This window comes from Electrona antarctica (assembly GCF_951216825.1).
Source record: "Electrona antarctica genome assembly, chromosome: 11".
Taxonomy (NCBI): Eukaryota; Metazoa; Chordata; class Actinopteri; order Myctophiformes; family Myctophidae; genus Electrona; species Electrona antarctica.
In genome coordinates, this window is record NC_136792.1 from 29,040,128 (window position 1) to 29,052,951 (window position 12,824).

The 12,824-nt window shown below is 41.6% G+C and overlaps 1 protein-coding gene across 1 annotated transcript in view; it reads left to right on the top strand.

Moving 5' to 3' along the window:
• Positions 1-6,213, top strand: part of LOC306932612 (rho guanine nucleotide exchange factor TIAM1-like) — a 49,192-nt gene extending 42,979 nt beyond the window's left edge. Inside the window, exons 16-27 of the mRNA XM_079514474.1 lie at positions 170-358; positions 1,290-1,358; positions 1,633-1,758; positions 1,870-1,978; positions 2,264-2,443; positions 2,611-2,729; positions 2,823-2,931; positions 3,119-3,177; positions 3,426-3,537; positions 3,713-3,800; positions 3,920-4,092; positions 4,618-6,213. Coding sequence (XP_079370600.1) covers positions 170-358; positions 1,290-1,358; positions 1,633-1,758; positions 1,870-1,978; positions 2,264-2,443; positions 2,611-2,729; positions 2,823-2,931; positions 3,119-3,177; positions 3,426-3,537; positions 3,713-3,800; positions 3,920-4,092; positions 4,618-5,087 — 1,803 coding nt within the window. The 3' untranslated portion in view covers positions 5,088-6,213. The remainder of the gene's footprint in view (positions 1-169; positions 359-1,289; positions 1,359-1,632; positions 1,759-1,869; positions 1,979-2,263; positions 2,444-2,610; positions 2,730-2,822; positions 2,932-3,118; positions 3,178-3,425; positions 3,538-3,712; positions 3,801-3,919; positions 4,093-4,617) is intronic.
• The last annotated feature ends 6,611 nt before the right edge of the window (positions 6,214-12,824 follow it).

A 12,824-nucleotide genomic window follows, 5' to 3' on the forward strand; every position in this document is an offset into this window, starting at 1 on the left:
GTGACATTTGCAAGTTTCTGTCTTTACTTGCTGATTAGAACAGCAGAGCAGTTGCTAACCGGAACCGGAACCGGAAGTGCTTACTACCCTGATTTAACCAGCAAATTAGTGGTCCATATTTTATTCTTTTGCTTTAGCTTCCCCTTCTTTCTCTCTATTCTCAATTCAGAGTACGGAGCAGGTCGCTGCTTTCTGCCGCAGTCTCCATGACATGAATCCCACCGAGTGTGTGTCCTCTTCGCCCAGCCCGGACTCACCGTTCCCGCCACCTGCTGCCACCCCTCGACAACTCTCCGATGCAGACAAGCTCCGCAAAGTCATATGTGAACTGGTGGAAACCGAACGCACCTATGTCAAAGTCAGTATATATCAGTCGTAGTAGTGTGTGTGTGTGTGTGTGTGTGTGTGTGTGTGTGTGTGTGTGTGTGTGTGTGTGTGTGTGTGTGTGTGTGTGTGTGTGTGTGTGTGTGTGTGTGTGTGTGTGTGTGTGTGTGTGTGTGTGTGTGTGTGTGTGTGTGTGTGTGTGTGTGTGTGTGTGTGTGTGTGTGTCAGCCTCTGCCTGATGGCCTCAAAAGTCTAATATGTCCCCCGGTCCATATAGGGATATCCCTTTGGTCTAATGGTTAAGGTATTGGACTTTCATGTGGGAGACCCGATTTAGAATCTCAGGTGTTATATGCGTGTGTGTGAGTTCTATCCACGTACTGTGGGGTCATATATGTACACATCTCCAATTCTCTGTATTATGACCCTCCATATTTATACCTCCATCCCAAGAGACATGGCAGGACACAGCTGCGTCCTTGACAGAATATTGCTTAATCTTATTCCATCCAGTATAAATGTGGATGGTTAGAATAACTGGATAACACAGGGTTTGACATGGGATAATGTCACTGCAGTGTATCGTGTCATACAATTATACAATGATAACGCGGATGCATTAGTGTCAATTACCGGTAATGGAATTTAAGATAGACCACAAATCTAAACAAGTGTTGTACATCATGCAAAAGGGGCCAAGGAGTTACGACAGCTATCCAATGAAGAATCAAGAGTGCTTTGTAAAAGGTTAAATTATAGCTCTGTGATTATCCTCAACCTTTTTAATTTCTAGTTTTATATGCATTAGGTCACGGACCCCCACTGGACCCCTTTCGATACAACATTGTATCTCTGGGACTCCAATCTACACTGTAAATCCTCAGTATTTATTTAACTCTGAGAGTGCACAAATTGTATTTGTAAACGAGCAACCCCAGTAAATCATGATTTCACTTGTTTTGCAGGATCTCAACTGGCTCATTTCGAGGTACTTAACCCCGCTGCAGAAAGAGACATTCCTAATTCAGGATGAGGTATGTCAAAGTGTGGCTGTACACCGTTGAGAAAGGGTTGATGCCTTTTAAATGGCACCGTTGTTAAATGCTCACCATTTCCTGGGGAAGTGTTACATAATCATGTGGAGAGTTATTGTTGTGTACAAAGAGAGGAAACGCCAAGACTTCATTGTCTGTTTCAGCATACACGATTGGTGTCGTAATGGGATTAGTAACAAATGCAATATCTATTCAGAAAAGGCTAAATCTCTATTAATTAGCTTTTCTCTTCTTTTTTTCCCCTTCTCGTTAGCTGGATGTTCTGTTTGGGAACCTGTCTGAAATGGTGGAATTCCAAGTAGAGTTTCTCAAGACACTGGAGGATGGCACCAGATTAGTTCCAGATCTGGAGAAGCTGGAGAGAGTAGATCAGTTTAAGGTATACTTTCTCTATGTATACCAAACTATATACGGTTGGTAAGGCATCTGGCCTTTTAAGGCTGCCTCTTGGAGCCATTGTTTGAATAACACCTCTTCCATCTTTTCACAGAAAATCCTTTTCTCCCTGGGAGGCTCTTTCCTATACTATGCAGACCGTTTTAAGCTCTACAGCGCATTCTGCGCCAGCCACACCAAAGTCCCAAAGGTCCTCGTAAAGGGTGAGTAAATCAGGTCTATGTAAACATCCCTCTTTAGCAACCAGTTGAGGTACTATCTATTCATCAGCCCTCTGTTGTCTCTGACAAGGCTCCATAAATCCAGTCCATTTGACCTCTGCATACTTTTAGCTGTGTAGCCCCCATGGCTAAAGAAACCTGTTATGTGCTATAATGTAAAATGTACAGACTCTGTATCTGCTGTCTAGCAATACCCTCTTCCATATCCCCTTGAATGCATCATTTGCTGGTGCACAATTTGAAATGTGTGTTCATTACTCACTCCAGCCAGGACGGATGCTAACTTCAAGGCCTTCCTAGATGAGCGCAACCCCAAGCAGCAGCACTCATCCACCTTGGAGTCGTACCTGATAAAACCCATCCAGAGGGTCCTTAAGTACCCCCTATTGCTCCGGGAGTTGTACTCGCTCACAGACCCAGACAGTGAGGAACACTACCACCTGGACGGTGAGACCTAGCCACATGGCTCAACTGACATCTGTTATTAACAGAGGGCCACTAGCAGGCCTCATTTGAGAAGATTAATTAATTTTGACAACAGAGCATTTCTGTGAAACTACACACATAGTGTAATTGGTGAACTCTCTAATTGTCTTCTAACTGGTCTGTTGCAGTTGCCATGAAAGCCATGAACAAGGTCGCCAGCCACATCAATGAGATGCAGAAGATCCATGAGGAGTTTGGGGCAGTGTTTGACCTGCTTATCACTGAGCAGAGTGGTGATAAGAAAGAGGTACGCCGGAGGAACTATACTTGTCCTGAAATCTGCTGTTTATAAAAGTGTATATGGACTGATGGTGGTATGTGTGTTTGGTGCATATGGCAGGTTGCTGATCTGTCCATGGGTGACCTGCTTCTTCACACCAGCCTGGCATGGATCAACCCACCCACCTCCCTGGGGAAATGGAAGAAAGAGCCTCAGCTAGCCACATTTGGTATGTCTTTGAATTAGCTTGACTGACATCATAATGATTAGGTTATATCAATGTTATTAATTCAACGCTGATACCCAGTCCCCACCATTCTATGCATGTACAATGGTGGAGGGTGTCTCTGAAAAGCTCCTCATGGTCGCTGGTGGGTAATCCTATTTAATTGGGTTGTTTTTGTTTTGTTTTTCAGTGTTCAAAACAGCAGTGGTCTTTGTCTGTAAGGAAGGTTCCAAACATAAGAAGAAGATGGTAGGTTCAAGTTGTCCTCCGCAAGTTATGAGAATAACAAAGCCAGCCCACAATTACATCACACTACCACTTTTAGAATGAGCCCAGTGGGTCCAAGTTAACCGTGGGCTGTTTTCTGAACCACATTCAGATTATGTAATTATATAAGCTCACTTCGCCCATTTTTCCTTCTCCTGTAAATCTCTGACAATAATTTGTGATTGCTGTGTTTGAGCATGTATCTAATATCACTGTATAATTGCTTATAGGGTGGCTCCCATCGAGTCTCACTCTCGGGATCTTCTGAAGAGAAAGACCCATTCCGATTTAGTCACATGATTTCAACTGATGCCCTTCAGGTCCGAGCCTTGGCCAATGCTGGTAGGTGATTGATTGAGCGGTGGTATTTTCAAATATTGATTTTGTAATGTTCTGTACTTTGCTGCCCGAGTGTTGTGATGATATTTTCAATGATTACAATTTAAAAATGGGCCTTGCCGGAGTGCTCGATATATGAGATTATGACTCATGACTTGAGTATTCATTGTTCCCTCAGATGGCGAGGGCACTGCAGTATGCGTAATAGTCCATACCAAGTCTGAGTCCGAGGGAAGGCCAGAGAGAATATTCCAGCTGTGTTGTAGGTAAGGGCCTCCTCTGTAATGACTTTCCACTGGACCTTGAAGTTCTTTCGCTACAGGTGAAGCCTTGACAGCCGACAACTCTTGATGGTAATAAATTATACCTTCCTCTTTCCCCTCAGTTCACCAGAGAGCAGAAAGGACTTTCTGAAGACTGTCCATTCCATCTTGAGGGAAAAACACCGGCGGCTACTTTTAAAGACTGAAAGCTTACCTCTCAACCAGCAATATGTGCCCTTCGGAGGAAAACGCCTATTTGCCCTCAAAGGGGTCCGTCCGGCCATAAACAGAGCAGGTAAATCTGGTTCATCAGGGGATTGCTTCAGGTGTATTATTTCTATATATCGTTGCTGTCTGGAATTTTAATAATTCAGTGCTATCGAACACCCTTTACTTCTGTGTGTTGGTTAAAAAAATGAACCAATGGAAATTAGTAAAAAGTGCTTTGGACAAAACCTATTAACTCCATGGAGCCTCAAACTGTCTGCTAAAGCAACTCCAAACTCCAAACACCAACTTTGATGAGGCAGCATTGCTTTGTTTTTTTAGGGCAAGAACATTCTTGCCCTGATGAAGACCAGTTAATGGTTGAAACATGTTGGCAGTCGCCTTTTTAATTTTTTTTTAAAGGCTTGGAGATCTCTTTTGTAGTATATGGACTTTTATATACTTTATATACTATTTTATTCATACATTCGAATGTTCAATGCCAAAAACACAATTAAATTGTTAATCGCAATTATATATGATGACAGTTAATCGTCAAGTAAAATGTCATAACCGTGACCGTCCTAGTGACCTCCTGTGTTTGGCTTTACAGTGTCCGTTCCGACCAGGACTCTCGGGAGGAGGAAGCTTGTACGTAATCGCTTCACCATCGACACCGACATTGTGTTTGATGGTGAGCCTGAGGACCTCACTTCACCTCAGGAACCGCACGGACAACAGCAACAACAGACTGAGCTATCAGGGGACACAGACCGCTGGGTAGAAGAACAGTTTGATCTAGAAGAGTACGAGGACCAGGAAGAGGTGAAGGAGACGGACATCCTGAGTGACGACGATGACTTCTGCCAATTAACCAAAGGGCCATCCATTGAGCCTAACCTGGAGGGCCCCATCATGGCTCTTTCCCTTGACACTGATGAAAAAAGAGGGGATGAGGATCCAGAGTGTCTCCAGTGTCCCCTCACTGGCGGGAGTGTGGAGGACCAAGGCAATCCTAGGGACGGGGCGGAAATCTGGGTACGCAGGGAGGATTCAGATGCCCCCCCAGATGGTGGCACATAAAAACAAAGCTAAATAACACAAGCAGAGGGATAGTGCCTGACAAGCTTTATATAGGCTTCATAAAATGAAAGACATGAACTCATGAAATCCCCACTAACAATGCATGAGCATTGATATGTATCGCACAGCTATTAAAAGATATATCCTCATGAATTATGTTGAATGCTTTTTGTACAGATCATGGGTGGAGCAATACAGGAAATCCAGAGTGAGGGATGTTTATTCCAATGAGTTGCTATTAGTTTGAGACCAGTTGTAAGCTTTGAGAGATGGACTTACGGTACAATCATGAAATCTAATCAATTGTTTTGATTAGCATGGTTTGCACATATAGGCAGCTTTCTTGGGTTCTGCCTGCTGTTGCCAAATGTTGGTATTGTGAACATTAATCCTTCTGTGTGTGTGACTCAGATATATTATCATAGTTAAGGGCTGTATATTATTTTAATTTGTCCTTCAAGATTTAGAATAATGCTATGACATGGTGCAGTTTAGTTAAGTCATGCAAAGTTGACTGTACATTTGTACATGACAATACACTGATATGTTTTTGGGAGTACATTTGGTTATGTACAATACAGGATTAAGTTGTCTTGTTTTTCAAATGGAAAGCTACCTACCCTGTAATTATTATTATTTTATATCTGTTATATAGAATAGCACAAATGTGTTATATTCCCCTCCTCACAGAGGCTAAGCGATATGAATTTGTTTTAACTTAACAGAATCCTGTTTTACTTGAAGTTATGTTTACTGTGGGGTTTTTTTCTTTTTTTTTACTGTGAAATCATTTTGTCCAATACAGTGTAATGACCATTTAAAGAACACACTGTTATTCATTATTAACACTTTACATGTTTGCTCTGTTGAAGAGACTTTGCACATCATCTACTACATAGAATGTCACCAAGAAATGTTTTTATTTATTAATATTCATCACTAAGTCAATTTCATCTGTGAATCACCACACCAGATAGTAGCTTTTGTTTTGTTTGTCCCATCAAGAAAGTCCAAATTTGCTGAAGCAATCAAGGCGAATGAATAGTGAAAGAAATCATCCTTGTAAAATGACCCATTGTGCTAAGACAGGCATTTTTATTACTGTGTGTGTGTGTGTGTGTGTGTGTGTGTGTGTGTGTGTGTGTGTGTGTGTGTGTGTGTGTGTGTGTGTGTGTATATAGGAGAAATGTAAGAAATGTATTGATATCATAATAAATACACTTGTTTCCTACTTGAAATTCACTACTCTCTTCTATATGATGTACTGTATACATTACAATATAAATGATGTACTGTATATGCATGTAATTACCGTTATAATATCTTTTAGGTTTGACCTGCACCCCAGTGTCTGACTCATCTGGAAAGCATACAGATACTACAGTATGCAACTGCTGAAGTACATAGGCCTATATCTCGTCTACATACATTGTAGAATATCATGTTTTATTGTATCATTCCCAACTCCTTTCTGTATCTATTATGACTGGTGTGCAGTGATGGAAGAAATACTCACATTGTTTTTTTGCTTAAGTAAAAGTATCGATACCATAATGTAGAAGTAAGCTACTCTGCTAGAAGTAAGTCTGGTATTCAAAACTTACCTGAGTGAAACTACAAAAGGCAACCAAATATATTAACCACTTGAACCAACATCTATATTCTGGGGGGAACATTATAACCTGACTCCGCCAGATGGGGCAGCAGAGAGTACACTGGGTTCCCAGTGTACTCTCTGCTGCCCCATCTGGCGGATTCAGGTTAGGAACATTAGCCAATAATAGCAGATCTAGAATTGGTAGCAATTCAATATATCAGAGTAGTTGTTCTACTGCCCGTTATCCTTGAACATGCAGCCCTATATCTTGCACCACCCGTTACCCCTTATCCCTAAACCTATTTGCCATTTTTTACTATTTTAAAACATTTTAAAATAGTACAAATAGCTGATCTACAAGCTAACAACGTGTCAATGTAGATTGGCTAGTTGAACTCTTTTTAAATGTTTTAAAATAGTAAGAAATGGCAAATAAGTTTAGGGATAAGGGGTGGTGCAAGATGGAGCCCGCAGTGTCCTGATAAAGTATGGCATCACTGTTACTGTAGGCCTCATGGTGAGTGTTTATAAAATGGTAAATGGTGCATTTATATAGCGCCTTTATCCAAGGCGCTTTACATAGATTGTGCATTACATTCACCCATTCACACACACATTCATACACCGATTGCGGCGGAAGCCATGCAAGGTACCAACCAGCACATCGGGAGCAATTTGGGGTTCAGTGTCTTGCCCAAGGACACTTCGACATGTAGACAGGAGGAGCCGGGATTCGAACCGCCGACCCATGGATCATTGGACGACCTGCTCTACCTCTTGAGCCACAGTCGCCCCTAATCCAGACATTCAGCTAAGAAGCAACAAGCCAACAGGACAAACAGTCCAGCTGGTGAGTCCATTTTCAATTTAATATGATTTAATAATGTTCACTTTAGCAACCTTTAATTGTAGTTTAGCACCATTTGATGGTGAAGCAGAATACAGGCTAACATATAACTGTTTTTTTAAAACTCTTTAACTCGATTCATTACAGCAGATTTTTAAATATTGTATTTATTTATTACAATTAGGACTAATTGTTACATAATGGAATTGTGTTTGCTGCTCCCTGTATCCATACTGGTTCTTCTGGACTCACTGGACGCTAAATCCATAAATTGGGGTGCTGGTAAGTGGTTCCCAAACTCTTAAGTTATGGTATATTGGTTCCCAAACGGTGTGTTGACTGAGGCTCACTAGTGTGCTGAGAGAGAGACAAGTTCAGATGTGTCTTGGGATCTTGTGACAACCACACATTATTGCAAAAAGTTATGATTTGTATTTGGTACTTTGGTGAATGGTACTTTCAACCACCATTATATACCATAAGTAAAATGTGTTTTATTAAAAAAAAAAAAAAAAAAAAAATTGAAGTCACAAATGTTCCAAAATGGCTAAAGCAGACGATCTATGAGCTCTCAACATGTTGTATTGTGACCCGTTGTGTGCTTGTAGATAAGATATTTTTACTAATTTAGAAATTGTGTGAAAGTATGAATCCACTTTAAATGAAGTGGTAGATGTTTTATTTGGCATTAGTAAATAAAAATAAATGAAGTGGAACCAATTTTATCTCTTTTTTGCTGTGGGCTTTTGACCATTAATACACCATCAGTCTTTGGCTTTACTTCTTCTTTGTTTCTTTGAAGATGGATATGCGATACCCCACGTCCCCACACATATCCGGTAAGGTGAACCCATGTTGACAGATTTATTGTAACAATAGAGCATAGCAGTGGACGTGGTTTTCTGGACCCACTGAAAAATCGGCCATTCATTTTTCCCATAGAGATTCACAAAAATATCTATATCAATTATTGTAAGAGTTCGGACAACGCCGATTATGAAAGAATGGAATTGTTTTGGAGAGGACTGTTTTCAATACATGATTTAGCTTAACTCTTCCGATGTGTCTATGTGTTATGAACTTTCCAACGACATATCAAATTCAGCTGCTCCTCCATCTTTCAATCCAGCAATGTTCAGCTTGTATCCATTGGCCTCTGATAAAAGGTGGTGAGAAAACACCCTGTTCCCACTGAAATTCTCCATGGCCACTCTCAACTCATATCTTCTCCATACAGTCTAAAAGAATTGAGCCCGACAGTATAAACACAAACAGTACAAGGACATGTTGTAACCAATTTGACAGTTTAAGAGTCATGCATACAGGACAATATTATACCAATGGTACTGTAGATAAAGCTATCACAAATTCTATCAACCTTTTAAAAGTGATATATATTTTTTTTTAAGATATTTTTTGGGGCTTTTTCCCAAACACACTACACCCATTCGCGGGTCGCGGACCAATTCTCTTTTGGGTCATCATGATAAGTAATCAATCTATGAGCTCTAAAATCGATGTGTAGTTTTGGCAGGTTTGGTCTTCCACACTCCACTAATGCATTTGTGCTATGCGGTTAACACTGTGCAGACAGCATTGGGAAACAGTTTTGATGTGAGGAAAACACATGAATGCTCCGACTTGCGTGAGAATGACACCAGCAAACAGGTAACCGATGCTCCTGCCCCAGAGCGACTTCAGCAGTTTCCAGAACAACTGTGAAAAACAAAAACCATGGAGGCTCTCAGCATTTCTAGGGCATGTCACAGCTGGTTAATTATGGAGCAAAGCCCTATGATCAGACTCAGAGAAAGCACTCAAATGCCTTAAAATGAAATGAAACCAGACTTCCCACTTGAAAGCTCTAAAATAAAGAGGAATGACCATTCTGTGGTTTATTGGAAACAGCTTGAAAATATTGATTGTTTATTCAAATAAGAGAGCATCCATGGCAGGAAGAATAAAGCAGCACCAAACCAGGGACGGTGTCTGAATGGAGGCCCCTAGCCTAGGGGCCTCCACCAAACCCGTCCCTGGTTTGGTGCTGCTAATTGGCCCTAGGCCAATAATCTTTCAGTCTACTCTACTCTCTGGCCTAGTCAAGGCCCTCTGGGCACTGACCCCCTTGGCCCAGGCCATAATCTGTCCATTGTACCAAACACAAAACAGCATAATTCATAGATTTTTTCCCCTCCCCTCAGCATTGCTGCTTTATTTTGATAGTGTCAGTGCGAGAGAGACAGGAAAGACGTACAGAGAGGGCAGCTGGCCAGGAGTCGAACCGGGGCACTGTGAAGAAGCCGTGTGGTATATGCCTTAACCATTATGTTATCGGGTCGCACCTATAAATCATCGATACATATTTAGAGAAATGCATTTGGGTTTGAAAGACATTTTGAGAACACTAATGCTTACTGACAAGCATACGTTATTCTGAAAGGAAGGTCAAGAGAAATTGACCTTGATTATTCCCAATCTCATCACACCATCTGTCAATGTGTGTGTGTGTGTGTGTGTGTGTGTGTGTGTGTGTGTGTGTGTGTGTGTGTGTGTGTGTGTGTGTGTGTGTGTGTGTGTGTGTGTGTGTGTGTGTGCGCGTGCGTGTGTGTGTGTGTGTGTGTGTGTGTGTGTGTGTGTGGGTGTGTGTGTGTGTGTGTGTGTGTGTGTGTACACGCGCGTGCGTGCGTGCGTGCACAAGTGCGTTTTTAACAGATCATAATTATTTCAAGTAATGTGATGTGAAGGCTGCTAGATTTCTAAGCAACTGCGCAGTGATTAGCTTTTAAACGGCCTGCATTTATGAAGTATATTTCTTTTGTAGTGTATGGTTTTTCATTCCCCTGCCATTCACGTGCAAACGGCAGGGTCAGACATGCAATTTGCAAGTCAACAACCTGCTTGTCGGCAGAAGACTGAGGTTCAGTGTCTTGCTCAAGGACACCTCGACTTGCCTGGAATCTTTCAATACCAGTGACGTGCACAGACATTTAGAGGGGCAGGTGCTCAAGTGAAAAAAGGGCACCTTGTGCAGCGTGTGGAGCCCGGCCGGTTGCCTTAATAGTGTGAGATTTATAGATTTTGGGGCATAAATAATATATTAGAAGCTTTTTTTTTTTGGATCAATGTCACTATGGCCCACATACTGTACACTAGGGGTGCCCACACTTTCTAGACTTGAGAGCTACTTTCAAAATGACCAGCTCAACCAGATCTACCCACCAAAAATATATACATATATGTGACCAGGTCTAGCAAAATGGTCCTCATCTCGCCTATAATGAAAAGGCAGAAAATCTCAAATAAACTTGATTTTTGTTGTTGTTGTGATTTTCGTTTTTTTTTCATATTACCACAGCTTGAATGTTGAAGAAGGTTTTCATTCCAACAGATTATTGATTTGGGCAAATTAAATGTATACATTTATAAGTCAAAGTAGGCTAGCCAGCTCTAGGTGTTGAAATGTTGTGAACATTCAAAGGGGATTTTCTCAGCTTTGGGTAAAACGGCACAATCATTTTAAAATGGTCATATCTCCTTCAAATATTTTCCAATTTCATTGAATGATACATCATATGACAGCTTACATTCTGTACTTTAATAATCTGTAAAAAACTGAAAAATTACTCTGGTCGAGATGAGGGCCTATTTGCCAGACCTGGTCACATATTATCCCATTATCCCACACAATAAGCCTGTTGCATTGTGGGTTTGCGCTGCCCTTTTTGATGTCGATCAATCAAGTGCAGTCACCTTAATGTGTGGCAGATGCCAAAAATAGTTTATTATTTATTTTTAATTGTATATTTTTAGGGGCCATGTCATGTGTTCTACCTGCACAGCCTGTGTGATCTACTGGTAGATCACAATCTACCTTTTGGGCACCCCTGCTGTACACTGTACTTTTTTCTTTTTTTCCCCAAAAGGGCACATTGCTGTCCAAATGGCAAGGGCAGGTGGTGCTCTAGCACCCCCTAGTGTCTATCTGTGCACGCCACTGTTCAATACCCAGACAACCACTTCACCACCTGAGCCCCCCACCCCAGTGTCTTTTGGAGAATCTGTCCCCTTCACCTGTCATTGAACTCAACATTTCCCGGCTCAGGGGAATTGAGTACATTGAATAATGGAGTCAATCAGCAACTCACATGCTGCGTCAGCATAGAAACCTTGGCCCCAGACGCTCTCTAATCTATGGATCTCCTCATGGTGAAATCTCCTTTTTATGTCTTCCACTGCTCTTCCACGTTCTGCTGCCCAGCCTCAGACTGAAAAAAAAACATCACATTACTCCCTTGTCAATCATCAAACCCACCACAAAGGGCATTGAGCCTTTAGGGGAAAGGTAATTCCCATTGTACTGTAGATCTGCTGCGCCGAGCCCCCTGTATTGACTGACAGAGTGATAAAGTGGGCCAGTGTTATACTGTCAGAGGATCTTCAGACTCATATCTTACCCAAGATAAGGTGGCATGGGCATGACTCAGAGCGTTCTCTTCCCTTTTATCTGATGAAGGGCAGAAATGAGCTCATTTACTTCTGGGAGGAAAGGAGGCAGGCGGACAAGAACAGGAACAAACCTTTTTTGTAAGCTTTATAGAAATGTAAATAAAAAAATAAAGAACGTTAAAGAACCTTGGTACATTGTTCTTATTAAACGCTATATTAGAAGCTACTCTTTCAAGGCAATAAACTGACTAGGGGAAGTAGAATGGAAGGTAACACAATGCGCTAGACCCCTGGGAGATGGATTGCTGAGGTGGAGCACCACACCTACCATCAGGTCCCAGTACTTCCCGCACGACTTGCCGCACCCAAGCTGTGCTACTAATACGCTGTGAGTTGGCGATGCCCGGGATCGAACCCATGAAGTGGTCCAAAGGCGAGAGCTCTACCGACTGAGGCTGAGCTACCCATGGTCTGGAGCTGGATGTTAATACCTTGTGAATTTCAGTATGTATTCACACAGAGACAAAGCCAAGGGATAAGATTGAGTCTGCATGTATAGCGAGAATGGAAAGAAAATGTACTAAAATGTACTCTCAGTATAACTGAGACCAAGTATTTGTAATCACAGTCACGTACAGCAGGTGGCACACAATGTCTATATTCTCCAAACCCCACATTCAAACAAATCCCACACACCAATAACCAAATTATTATCTCATTATCAAACATTGATTTTACTGGAAGCACAAAAGGTCACGTTTTAGAAGTTCATTCTCAGAATAAGTTTGGCCATATAAGCACCTTTTTATGTTTTTATAAAGAGCCATTCTACCAACAATTTAGTCAC